Below are 13,503 nucleotides of genomic sequence, written 5' to 3'. Positions count from 1 at the left end.
CTTATAACCATGGGAGGTTTAACTGCTGATTTATGATGCACATTAACCTCCATGCTATTTCCTTTTGCCTAGAGCTCAGGGGTTAAGTGAATGCACATTATTTACCCCACTCAAAATTTTCTCATAAAAAAATCACCCCACTCAAAAAAAGTGAATGCAAATTGAATTCTAAAGTGATATCATGGTGATCCGTCATGATGGGCTAGGCAGCTCATGATTTCCCTTCTCCATATATTAGAGCAAGTACAACCAGTAGAATGCTCGTGCGTTGCTACGGGCTACAGTGCATATAAATAAATTAAACAAATGATTAAGGTCGTCTTCAAGGTCGAAGCTCATTTCTCCCTCATACGTTTGGGATTGTTTGGACACCAAATGGGCGCCCAAAAGGCTCCCCAAAAGTCATTCTCTTGGACAATCCGAGCTCCCCAAATCAAGCCCATATGTGGGGGAGAAATGTGGTTGTCCGAACTATCCGTCACGTTACCACTAACACACAGTCCCAATACAAAAACCGCACCCAATGATGCACCCTTCCCTTTTCTCACAAAACCCTTACCTTCGCGCTTGATTTCATGCCATAGCGGGACATTTTCCGTTGAAGTCTTCTCCTTTAAAACCGGATGACGTCCACCTCACCTTGGCCATGGCGCCATGTCTCCTTCGCACCATACTTCCCCCTCAAACCTAAAAGGGTGATAAATATGTACATAAAACTCAAAGGAGTTGATAAAAAATTAAATAAATGATGCTATCTGGCCGAAGTTGCACGCCGGTCACGTGTTGATCGTTGGATCTAACTTGATCCAACAGACCACGTGTCCTCCACCGGTCCATGGGTTGTGGGGACCACACACCACTTATCCTGTTCCTCCTTATCTTCTTCCTCGACGCGAATCCCCTTGTATCCATTGTCTCTCTCATTCTCATGGTTGAGGCCATGCATCCCTTAAGCATCTATATCCCCAAATCCCCTCATGACTCCCTCTCCTAAACAGGCCGACAATCTCCCTCTTCCTTTCTCTATCAATCCCTAATCCCATGGCATCCTCTCCTTTACCATGCTAGGGACCTCCCGCATACTTCTCTCGCAAATCCCCATGCCCCCCCTCAAGCAGAGGACCAACACCTGTGTGCAACCAACCGTGGTAAAGTTGCATCCGGCACCTTCAGAAGCTGCGACTGGCGCCATCAGAAGCTGCAACGGGTGGAGGTGAGGTCCTGGCGAAACCGGTGAGATGCTAAAACCGACCGTCAAAAAGATGCAACCATTTGCAAGTTTTGCTGGAACATATGCTCATTTTTGTTGCGTAGGCAGACCATGCGATGTAGATGCTACAACCAGCGACATGATTTTCTCGAGCAGTCGATGAGTTTTTCTGGAACTGGTCCTTGATTTTTCTGTTGAGTAGGCAGACCATGCGACGTTGATGCTACAATCGATGATGTTATTTGCTGGATCCGTTGGCGGGTTTTGCTAGAACTGATGCTTCATTTTGTTGCATAGGCAGACCCCGCGACGTAAAAGCTATAACTGACGAAGCGATTTGCGAGGATCAGCAGCATGATTTGCTGCGTTGGCGGACATGCAATTTGGGCAACTGCGACGACATCAGGGTCCCCGGCGGGGCGTCGGAGTCAAATGCTCCTCGGTGTGCCATGGTCGGCATTGTTGCTTCCTCGAACCAGCTACATGGCCGGAGCTGCACCTGGGGGTGTCTGCAAGCTACAATAGTGTGACACATGTGCTGCAAGCCAGGCGAGATCGATAGGGACTACCCGGGGCGGTTCAACGATGTCGACATGATGCTGCAAGGTAGCCGATGGTGTTGCAAGGGGACAGAGCTATGGTGCGAGGTGTCGAGTACCATCCATCCACTAATCATTCATGACGAGCCGCGCTGCAAAAGGTTTTTTAGCGCGACGCGCGATAGCGCGGCTGTTGGAGATGCTCTCAGACAGAACCATACGCTCTGTTTTATTATTCTTTATTAAATGTGCAGTGAAATGTTAAAAATAAGCAACTCAATCAATCAATCCAGACTACAATGTATGCCATCCTCAATCAGACCTGCGGTTTTATTATTCATGGTTCGCCGAAAATTGTACATCTTCCACACGAGATCTACGCACTCTCGCCGACACTCGCAAGGCCTCTCCCGCGTAATTGAGTTTCTAAAAAGGCGTAAAAATGATAATTACCAACGTTAAAAATGCGACAAGTTCAGCATCGGCGTCCCATCCTAGATGCATGCCCGGACGTGGCCGGAGCCGGAGGTTGGTGGGAGATCAGGCGAGTCCGACGAGCTTCTCGCTGAGCTCCCAGACCTTGCGGGCCTTCTCGGGGTCGCTGGCCTCCTGTGAGAGCTGGTTCTCGAACGACGCCGAGTCCTTGTTCCAGCTCCAGTACACGCCGGACTTGGTCAGGCTGGGCTCCGCCACCACCTGCGCCAGCCTCTTGCCGGACTCTGCCTCGGACACGAACCCCTTGGTCACGAACTTTTGGAACGGCGGGAACAGGGTCCGGAACAGCGGGATGTGCTCGCGGAACAGCCCCGTGGTGGCGATGCAGCCGGGGTAGAGCGACGAGAAGGTGATGCCGGTCTCCTCGTGGTACCGCCGGTGGAACTCCTGCATGGTCAGCATGTTGCACACCTTGCTGTCCTTGTACGCCTTGGCGCCGTCGAAGCTCTCGTCGCCGTCGATCATGGCGGAGCCCGACGCGCCGCTGAGGCCGCCGGCGAGCCCGCGGAGGTCGCCGAGGCTGGCCTTGGGCGGCACGTTGCCCGCCAGCGTGTTGCTGTTGCCGGTGATGGAGCCGACGATGACCATGCGGCGGGACGGGTAGTCGGACTTCTGGAGGTCCTCCATGAGGAGGCGGGCGAGCAGGAAGTGGCCGAGGTGGTTCACGCCCACGCTCATCTCGTGCCCGTCGGCGGTGAAGGTCGGCGTGCGCGCCGTGGGGCGGTAAATGGCGGCGTTGCACACGAGCACGTCCAGCGGCATCTCTGCGCGGCGGAACGCATCCACGAACTGCCGGACGCTGTCGAGCGAGGCGAGGTCGAGGTGCATGACGGTGTAGCTGCCGTCTGCCATGCCTGCCGCCTTGGCCGCCTTGGATGCCTTGAGGAAGTCGCGGCACGCCATGACCACGTGCCACTTGCCCGTCTCTGCCAGCGCCTTGGCCGCCGCCAGACCCAGCCCGGACGACGCGCCCGTGATCACCACCACGCCCTGCCGCAGCGTCTTCTTGCCGCTCGGCTTCGCCGTCGCCGAGCCCGGGCTCGTCGTCACCGACGAAGGCGCCGTGGCCACCTGCGTCCTCACCGCTAGCGACGCCTTCTTCGCCTTGCTGCTCACGCCCAGGAACGCCGCCGTGTCCTTCACTGCCGCCGCGCCCATGCTGCTACCCTGCATCCATAAAAAAAAAAACATGAATCTTACCACTGGCGCCAAATGCAGCAGCAATGTACATCGACGTCGAAGATGATCATGTGTTACTTACCTTCTTGGGGACGGAGAGGGTGGAGGGGAGGAGCTGGAGAGCCATGGATGACGGTGAGCTCTGACGGACGACTGTCGCTAGCGAGCTCGAGCGTGCGCCGCGAGTAGTGTACTGCTGATGTACTGTACTTAGCGAGTTGGTGAGTAAGCTCTCGCTCGCCGGCGGCATTTATACACGGGAGGAGCACCACGGGCTGCGGATAACGGCGCGTGGCCGGAGCCACCGTGGCGCCTCCACAGCCAATCACAGGGCGTGGACGGGATTTTCTGGGACGGATTTGTGCCATCGACGCTGGATATTTCTGGCGCTTTTCGCCAACGGCCGACGGCGACGCCGCGGGATCCTCTGCGCCCGACGCTGCCGCGGCTCCCTCCAGACCGCTGCCATGGCAGCGGATCAGTGGCCGGACCAGCGCGGCGAGCTAGCTGGACGGAGCACGGGATGGAGTTGCCGGCAAATCTGGAAATAATGCAGCATGGCCTGCATGGGTGAGGGTGCGTGGGCCGGGCACGTAGATCTGTCCCTTTGCGACGCGCCGCGACGCCACGTCGGCGCAGGAAGTGCCCATGTGAACGTGCGGTATGCGACTGGCTGCGGGCGCGACACGTAGGATCGACCCATTGGGTCTCTGCCGACGTGGCGTCCGAGATGGCAGGTTGTGCTCGCGCCTTTAACCTCCCGGAGCCATGCATTTCACGTGTCCTTACTTCTACTATCTTCTAATCCGTTTATGGGTTTAGAACCTTGTCTGATGGAGCAGCCTTCATGGCACGGTGTGCTTGCGCCATTTACCTCTGATGACAGGGAAGAAACCGACGGTTTTGGAGCCAAGTTGCATGGCTATCTTCTCCACGTGAAAATGAAACCATATGACATATGGGAGTAAGTGAGTGAGTGGGACAGTGGGAGTTCCATGTCGATCCATGCAACTTTACTGCATTTGCCAGGCGCTCTCTCAACTTTTTTGGAAAAAGTAAACCTTGTACGCATGTCTTAGGCCAAACATTTCTGATTGCAAAACTTGGAAACCGTATTGTACAAAGGAGTGGCACAGCCCGTGTCATCTTTCACTCACGCACAACTCCAAATAAACACCATCATATTGGCTATGGCTACGACGGTTAGCACGGGGTTAAGCCTGTGAGAGTTTTTCTTTTTTTGCGGGCGAAGCTTGTGAGAGTTGCATTGTGGGGTTTTTATCATATATGCCATTGGCTATGTCTCACTACTCAGTTCTGCCATTTTTCAACTCCTCGAAAATGCCATACTTAAAAATACCACCAGACACCATTACTATCAGCTCAAATCTCGTTTGCCAGGTCATAATGACCAAAATACCTATGGACCGACATGTCAGCTCTTCCTCTATCTCACTACAATAAAGGGTGAGTCCCACTTAACCCTAGCAACGTTCTTATTATTCTCTAAAATTATTCGCTTGCTTAGTCCTGACAAGTGGGGCCCACATTTATCATTGTGAGATAGAAAGAACTGACATGTGGGTCTAGGGGTATTTTTATCATATAACATGGTCAACGGGTTTGACCTAACAATAATTATGTCTAATGACATTTTTGAGCAAACATCTAATGGACCGATGGCATTTTTGAGATATCTAATGGCATTTTTGAGCAAATTTCTCATAGAATGATGGCATTTTTGAGCAGTTGTAATTTCTAATGGCAAAACTGAGTAGTGAGACACAACTAGTGGCATAAATGATAAAAACCCTACATTGTGAGGCAACTAACAAGAGAGACCAGGCGGAAAACGACAGAGAGTGGACGAAGCTAGAGTAAAACAATATCTAGAGGACAAAAGAAACTGAAAAAAAAACAATTTGAGTGGACAAAATGGCCAGCTAGAGGTCAGCACATCTATGCTTTCTCTTGCCTCTCGCTGGTTAGATTGTTTTTCCTCTGGTGATGAGTTACTAGGACCGCTACTAGTACTAATTTGCATGGGTACCAAGTCAAGCTGGCAATGGCTAACCATTACTCGCATTCTTATGAGTAATTACTTTATCAGGGGATGGGGATGTAACAACTTTAATGCCCACGCGGAAGCTGGTGGGTCAAATGCCTTACCCAACGCGCAAGAGGGGGCTGAGGATGGTATAACATTACCCTCCTTACCCATGAAGGCCTTATATGTGGGCTCTAAAATTAGTAGACAATAGGTAATTACTGCCCTTACCCATCCAAATTTCCATCCATTCCGCCCCTTTGGCCCAAAAAACACTAAGAAATCCCTAAAACCTAGCCACGACATATCATTTATTGTGTTGCAATGCTATTGAAGGTTGATGTTGATTGCATAGATGGGTTTCCCCGTAGGGATGAAAAACCCGACGGGGATGGGGATGGGAATTTTTTTATCCCCGTGCACGGGTACGGAGACAGAGATGCGCATGGGAGGACTGTCGTGCGGACGGGGATGGGAGTCTAATACCTGCCTGGGTAATCCCCATTGCTAGCTTGAGTACCAACTAGAAGTCTCTCCAAGGACGCTTTACTAAATCGACCGCATAGTTGCCTAGAGTTGAAATAACACGTCTCTGGGTATGAAAATTGGATGTCTGCATTGTACCGAGGCATGCTTGCTGATGGGTACATACGTCCTTTATTAGAAGGAAACCAATTCCCCTGCTCATTAATAATTTAGAAAAACATATTAACACCACGCGGAACAATTCAGTTTCCCTAGCTAGGCGAATCCCAAAAGCGGAGGCAAATGGAAACACATCATGTCTTTGTTTTTGTTTTGCACAACACTGTGTGCGAACGTCAACATTGTGTGGTTATATTTTGTAAGTTAGCCAAGGAAAAAAATTGACCAAAATGAATTTGAGAGCACAAACCATGAAGTCGTGGCGTCTACATAGGAGGCCGAGGCCCTATAGTATGCCTATACAACTATCACTAGATCATTGATGGATTTTAGGGATATGAAGTAATATGTATAATAGTTTGCAATTCTTTGGAGTGGTATTGTGCTTTCTTGCATCTCGTGCGTGTCTCCTTTGTTTTACAATCATGGTATGTAATTGACAAGAGGAACCCGATTGGATTGCGAGAAAGCAGTGTGTTGATATTTTTTCTTAGGTCTGATGGACTTGTAACTGGTTCATGTTTGGGTCTCAAAGTGTAGGAGTTTCTAGGATGGTTGATGGATACATGTTGTGATTGATCGACACCACTTTTGGCTCCTAAAAAAAGTTCTCTCGCAAAGGCCCCTACCACAACATCTAAAAAATAGAAATATTAAGGAAAAACAATATATTTGAGAAAATAAAATAGGCACTGCAAATACTTCATAAAATTTGTATAACGCATATCGTGGCTCGCAAGAGAATTCTACATTTAGTCTATCACAATAATCCTACAAGCACCAACAAAGAAGTAAACATAACTTGTCAAATTTAATCATGTTTGGTTTCAGATCGCTTCACACTGAGAAATTTAGATGCTAGTATATAGTACCTATTGTATTGCTTTCATGCAATAACACAATATTCATTCCTGAAAATTGGAAAATTATATGGTAGTAGTGTAGCATAAAATAAATAACTTTGTTTGCTAAGTATTTTACCATGTGTCTTAAGATTTATGGTTCGAGTGTAATTGGCTATTACCATACTGGCTATTGTGGGGCTAAGTGGCAGAGAGATTGCATCGCTCCACATTGTTGGTTTCTTCTACAGAGGTTGATCAGTTCCAGGAGATATGATCAAATATGTACATGTATTGCATGGCATCCATGGAATCCCAGCTTTGTCTGAGAATAGGAAAGCAAACCATGTTAGCTCCGGTGAAACCATTGATGAAAAGCGGCGATGTAGTATCTAATTGTCAAATCAATTAGAAGAAGCTAAGAAACGATCAGTTTACACTGACCAAAATGTTCAAGCCTGGAGAACTGGAGAGTACAATCATCAGTATGCTAATTACACCGGTGAGATAATAAGCTTCAGATAACAATATATTTGGCTTCTAAACTATATGTTGATCGATCACAAAGCTAAGAAATTCTCAAGATACACTGATCACAATGTTCAAGCGTTGTGAATTGGAGAATATATACTGAAATTACTAATATAAGCAGTGCTTCTACTAATATAATTGTGAAGTGCACATGCTACCGAAAATGTAAGTAAACTGGGGGATCATAAGTTTCAAACAAGAGTCAGTTTGTCTCCAAAAGTATCTCGTTTCTTGACATGGCCTACATGGCCGCTCGCCCTTTTCTACCAGGTAGACTCTGTGGCCTTTAACCTGACGCCTCCCTGGCTTTGATGGGACGAGGGCGGATCGCGTAGTCGATGAGGTCCTGCTCTGGTCATAGATACCTACGTCCTCCTCCTCGGCAATGCAGAGGCTCTCGCCATCGATACTACTCACCCACTCGCCGACGCGATCGCTCAAGGAGTTCGGGCGACCCACTGGTTTGGGACCTACGTTAGTGGCTGCGAATCCTCCACCATCTCCTTTTTCTTGTGCTCGGTCCGCGTCGTGCGCGTCGGACATGTACCCGCCATCGGGGGATAGGGACGCCGTTGTGCCATGCGCCTTTGCCATCCCCTCGGTAGACATCCGTTAGGGTTGATGAGGCACCATGAGAGGGACCTCCTATTGGGTGCCTTCAGCGCCGCACAAGGGAAGTGGCGCCCGCAGCAGCGGCTTCACGGCCGGCCCACGATCGCAGAAGGCGCGACGTGGAAAAAGACAGTCAAAAATAGCATGCGACTGGGAATCGATTTCACGCCATCAACCTTCCACATGGACAGCCTAACCACTGCACCAGCTAACTACTACTTCATTCGTTCCTAAATATTTGTCTTTCTACAGATTTCAACAAATGACTATATACGAAGCAAAATGAGTGAATCTACACTCTAAAATATGTCTAGATACATCCGTATGTGGTAGTCCATTTGAAATCTCTAAAAAGACAAATATTTAGGAACAGAGAGAGTACTGAATATTAACAGTGAGAAAGTATTTTAAGAATAGAAATGTATACGCGCTATTTATTGCGTATTACACTGTAGCGTTTGTTTTTTCTAGTTATTTGAAAACATGTTCACATATTACAGTTGACGTTCATGAGCATGCAAAAAAGGTTCACATATTCAGAAAATAGTCCACCAAATCAGAAAAGATCATGAATTCAAAAAAAGTTCATCGATCTTCAAAAAAAGTTCACTGGATTTGAAAAAAAGTTCATCGAATTTGGAAAAAGTTCATCTAAGTTGAACAAAGTTCATCGATTTTGGAAAAAAGTTCATTGATTTTGAAAAAAGTTCATCAATTTTGAAAAAAAGTTCATTGATTTTGAAAAAAGTTCATCAAGTTTCAAAAAAAGTTCAAAGTTTTTAAGAAAAAGTTCAAAAATTTGTAAAAAAAACTCATCCAATTTGAAAAATAAGTTCCTTGATTTTGAAAAAGGTTCATCAGTTTCCAAAAAATCAGTTCATGGATTTAGATAAGAAGTTCATCTATTTGAAGAACAAAGTTCACCGAAATTGAAAAAAGCTCATCGGATTTCAAAAAAAGTTTGTTGATTCGGGAAAAAGTTTATTGATTTTCAAAAAGAGTTCACGAATTTAAATAAAAAGTTCACGGATTTCAAAAAAGTGCGCAATAAAAAAACAAAAAAAGATGAGACAAAAAGAAAACGGAAATGTTAACGCCCACACGTGTGGGCGTTGACCATCTCAACCACACGCATCCATCACCGTCCAGTACTATATGCACGAATCTTGACACAATCTGGCTGATTTTCTGTGCCACGTAGGACAAGGCGTGTGTGTGGTGTGTGACATAGTTCGCCCACACATCCGTTTTACCACACGGAGGGGCCGGTGTGTGGGCGTTTAGCAGGTCACCCACACACCAGTTTCCAGTCACGCACAAGGGCTGGTGTGTGGGCATTTGCCATCTCGCCCACACGCCCGTCTCCTCTCCCACACGTAAGCTGCTAGTTGCCATGTGTTTTTGCAGCTCATATGGCAACTGCCTGTACTGTGCTTTATAAGCAGGTGGCAACTCTCTTTTTTTACCCGAGTTGCCATGTGTTTTTGCAGGGTACACGGCAACTGCCTAGTATGCACGTAAGCAGATGGCAACTGTCTTTTACCGAGTTGCCATGTGTTTTTGCATGATACATGGCAACTGCCCCAACGTGCACGTACATGGCAACTGCCCTAACGTGCACGTAAGCAGATGGCAACTCTTCCTTTTTACACGGCAACTGCCCTAGCATGCTTGTGAGCACATGACAACTCTCTCAACCGCCTAGTGTTAGTATGTGGCAACTCCTAAAGTTATGAAATCATGGCAACTACATTAGATCAGACCATACATGGCAACTGCAGTTGAGCAACCATGGCAACTGCAGTTGTCCGACATGGCAACCGTAGTTCAGCGACATGGCAACCGCAGATAAACGAATATGGACGAGGGTCTGGACCATGGCAACTGCGGGCGCGCGGTGGGTGTCACGCGTCCCGTGCGGGACCAGAAGAGTACAAGGCCTGACATACAGGCGTGTGTGCGTTATCAACTTCGCCCACACGCACGCGTGTGAGAGGGTTCAGGAGGGAAAAAAAGATGTGTGTGGGCATTAGTTGTTTTGCCCACACGTAGATGTGTGGGCTGGTTGCTGTCCATGCCATACGAGGCGTGTGGCACAACTACCCGATACACCACACGTGTGGCAGTTATCGGGACCCAAAGAAAAAAGGAATAAACCGAAGTATAGAACGAAGAAAAGAAATAAAACGAACAAGCCTTTCACCAGCGAGTGGATGTCCTGGTGGCTACAGCCGAGCGCTCCAAACGAATAGGTTGCTAGTTCGAACCCCCGTGCTAGCACTCTTTTTTGACGTTTAGAAAACAAGAAGGAGAAATATAGAATGGGCCGGCCCATCTTGAACTGCTGCAGGCGCCTGTTTGCAAATTGCACTGTAACGGGCGCCTGCAGCGCTAAATAGGAAATGCCACCATGAGAGAGATGGGTCGAATGGATACGTGGGCTTAACCTGGTGGCCGGCCCAATTAACCAGAATGCAGCGAATTTTCCACCCGGGTAGCTATCCTTTAGGACAGTCGGCCCACTTAGCGGTAAATGTTGAATAAAACACAATTCAATGACCAAAATGACCTTGGTGCCAGAAAAGGTGAGGGTGTGAGAGCGTTGGGATTAGGCTCGGTTATACTGTCCTAAATTTATGCATGGCAATATTCCAAAACTAGCATTTGTGTGCTCTGCGTTGGAGGTTGTGTATATCAATTTTCGGGAAAAAATCAATTGTGTTTCCTTACACAAAGTGTTCTAACATTGATCAATTATGAGCATCCGAAGAAGTTTGGTTGTAAATGGATAATATGTACGCATCAACGTCCAAAAACAAAAACTTCTGTGTTTCCATCCGCATTTGCGCACCGATTATGGTCATCCAATTTAAGAAACTAGATGATACCCCGCACGTTGTTGCGGTAATATTTGCAATAGATTTCGTTGATATGTGATTTCTATGGAATGTGAATAGTGATACTACGAAAACTAAAATTGCAAATCCATATGCTTTATTGTGTTTGATTAATGTATTGTAAAATATCTAATATATGTTTGCATGTTGAGGTGGACATTTTCATGTGCATGAATGCATGTTGTGATGGGCCTTTTGCCATGCATGTTGCTTGATGATGTGGCATGCTTGCATGTTGAGAGAAATATGTTAGTGAGGGCTAACTATTTAGATATAGAAGATATGGCTATAATTGACCCTTCCCCTCCTCCTCACACATACCAATTAGAAGTGATGGCTCATCGGGGGAAGGCTAAGATCCAATGGATCGCCCACAAAGTGAAGCGCATGCTATGCTTACGAAATGCCTACCCATGCTTGTGAAGAAGGCTCGAGAGCTTGCGATACTCTGCAACATCCAAACTTGAATATGGTTGCGCCTTCCCGGCAAGACCGAACCGGAGGTGCTCTGGCCATCGCCAAAGGAAGCCGGCGAGATCCTGAAGCGGTATAGCAATAGGGTCGACTCGAAACAAATAAAGAATAAGAAGGAAGATGCAGGCTTCATCTAGGAGATGACCAACAAGGAGAAGGACAAGTTTTACAAAGTCCGGCAACAAAACATCAACCTGGAGGTCAAGGTCATGCTTTGTGACATCTTCATCAACGACCATCGGGGATTTGATGACATGCTCGATCACATGTCCCTCGTCATCAAATGGTTGGTGGAGAAGTACCTCATTGACGTCAACACACACCTCAAGGGGCTTCGTTAAGGCTCAGCACACGCTATGCAGCGACCTCCTCTTGCGCAAGGCAACTTCATTTCAATGGTGCAAAAGACCAAGGTAATGTCAATGGTTTTTTTTTGACTGGAAGGTAATGTCAATGGTTGATCATATAACTATGTTACAACCACCTCCTCTGATGGTTCAAACTCCTCTTCTGTAGGAAGACATTTTTCATGTTGGTGAGTGCCTAATGATGTGCAGACGGTTGATCCTCTCGCCATGACACCGCTGCCTCCTTCGATGGTTGATCCATCGCCATATGATTCCTTTGATGCTCCCATGACCCTGGATCGAGATCCCCATGATGATAGCTACCCCGGCGCCTACAACAAGCACAACCTGCCTACTACCAGGAACTATGTGCCATCTTCATCAAGGCAGAGATATTTTTATCTTCGTCATTAAACCCACCCTTTGAGTATGTCAAGGGATCCACTCCGCTACTACCGTAACATCTAAATGTAGATACATGTTGATTGATAGACCTAGCAGTTTCTTTTGTTTATTTTACTTGACTATTAATTGTTATTCCAAGAGCCCTAGGCCTGTTTCTGCGCATTTTGCTTCCATCGAGTATAAATTTTGATTCATAGCGTTGGTATGTTCTTGATCTCCAGGAGCTCGCATTGAATTTTGAAATATTCATGGTGGATATATATGTTTCCTTTTTAAAATACCATCCATTGTACTTACAACAAACTCTGCAGTGTAATCTTGTCATGTTATTAATTAATGGAAAACTAGTGGTAAGAAATTCGCTGACACTTATTCTGATCAATTATCTCCTTTTGATCTTGTTTGTGTTGCATGTTTTGTTCCCGATAAATGTTTGCATAAGTTTTATAGCTAGTTTGTTTATTCGTTTTTCTCATCATGAATTACTACATGGAAAACGAAACTTGTTCTATACAAATATGCACATATGATGCTGCCCTTAAATTATTTTTCTATATGGTTGCACATATACATAATCCTTATAACTTAAGTCAATCGAATGATTAGTTAATGAATCGAGAATTCTAAAAAGGGGGGAAATCGACTATCGTATTGACAATAAACCACTAAGGCGTATTTTAAAAAAACCACTCTGGCATGGCCTGATCCATATCCAAGAATTCGGAGTCCGAGAGAGAAATGCAAATGGGTCCTAAAAAAACATATAGCTAATATAACTAAAGCACACTTCCATGTATCTATAGTATGTGCTAACCTGATTGCATGATAGGGTGAAGGGGATGTCGATCAATCAGCCGATGCCTTCAGCTTCAGGAGTCAGGACAACCACATGATCGACTTCAATTGGGAAATCAGGCGGTGAACTTGTTTTAAGGGAACAAAAAGTCCATCAATTAGTTAGCCCTTCAAGCTCAGGAGGACCAGCGGACACTTGGGGGCTACATACTTGTTCGGTTTTCGTCAGCTCATGGAAAATGGCCAAAAAGTGCATCAATGAACAATTAATAAACAAGGGCCATGTTTAACGATGACATGCCATATTCCTCTGTTGGCATTCTTGGCTGCGAATTATCACAGTCAAAAGAACCAAATCAAAGCTTGGTGCACTTTTGGTTTCAATATCAACTGAGTAATTGAGATAGATATTACAAAAAAAGTGTATTATGGAACTAAGAACTTCTCTTGACTTTCTAGCCTAATTGGCCAATAGATAAGGTGGT

At 46.4% G+C, this 13,503-nt stretch overlaps 1 protein-coding gene across 1 annotated transcript; it reads right to left on the bottom strand.

Annotated features, from left to right (window-relative positions):
- Window positions 1–2,051: 2,051 nt before the first annotated feature.
- Window positions 2,052–3,663, bottom strand: LOC119357125 (protochlorophyllide reductase A, chloroplastic). Its single transcript, XM_037624114.1, has 2 exons — window positions 3,506–3,663; window positions 2,052–3,411 (listed from the first exon to the last, which is right to left on the bottom strand). Exons 1-2 carry the CDS (start codon window positions 3,548–3,550, stop codon window positions 2,290–2,292), a joined length of 1,167 nt encoding a protein of 388 aa, XP_037480011.1. The 5' UTR covers window positions 3,551–3,663; the 3' UTR covers window positions 2,052–2,289.
- Between the last annotated feature and the right edge of the window lie 9,840 nt (window positions 3,664–13,503).

This window comes from Triticum dicoccoides, chromosome 2A (assembly GCF_002162155.2).
Source record: "Triticum dicoccoides isolate Atlit2015 ecotype Zavitan chromosome 2A, WEW_v2.0, whole genome shotgun sequence".
In the NCBI taxonomy this organism is placed as follows: Eukaryota; Viridiplantae; Streptophyta; class Magnoliopsida; order Poales; family Poaceae; genus Triticum; species Triticum dicoccoides.
Note: the sequence above shows the minus strand (reverse complement) of the source record. Positions and strands in the feature narration are given on the sequence as shown.

Coding starts and splice junctions, on each gene's coding strand:
- LOC119357125 (XM_037624114.1), bottom strand. CDS start 3,550: ATGGCTCTCCAGCTCCTCCCCTCCACCCTCTCCGTCCCCAAGAAG. Junction 3,412..3,505: donor CCCTCTCCGTCCCCAAGAAG/GTAAGTAACACA, acceptor TTATGGATGCAG/GGTAGCAGCATGGGCGCGGC.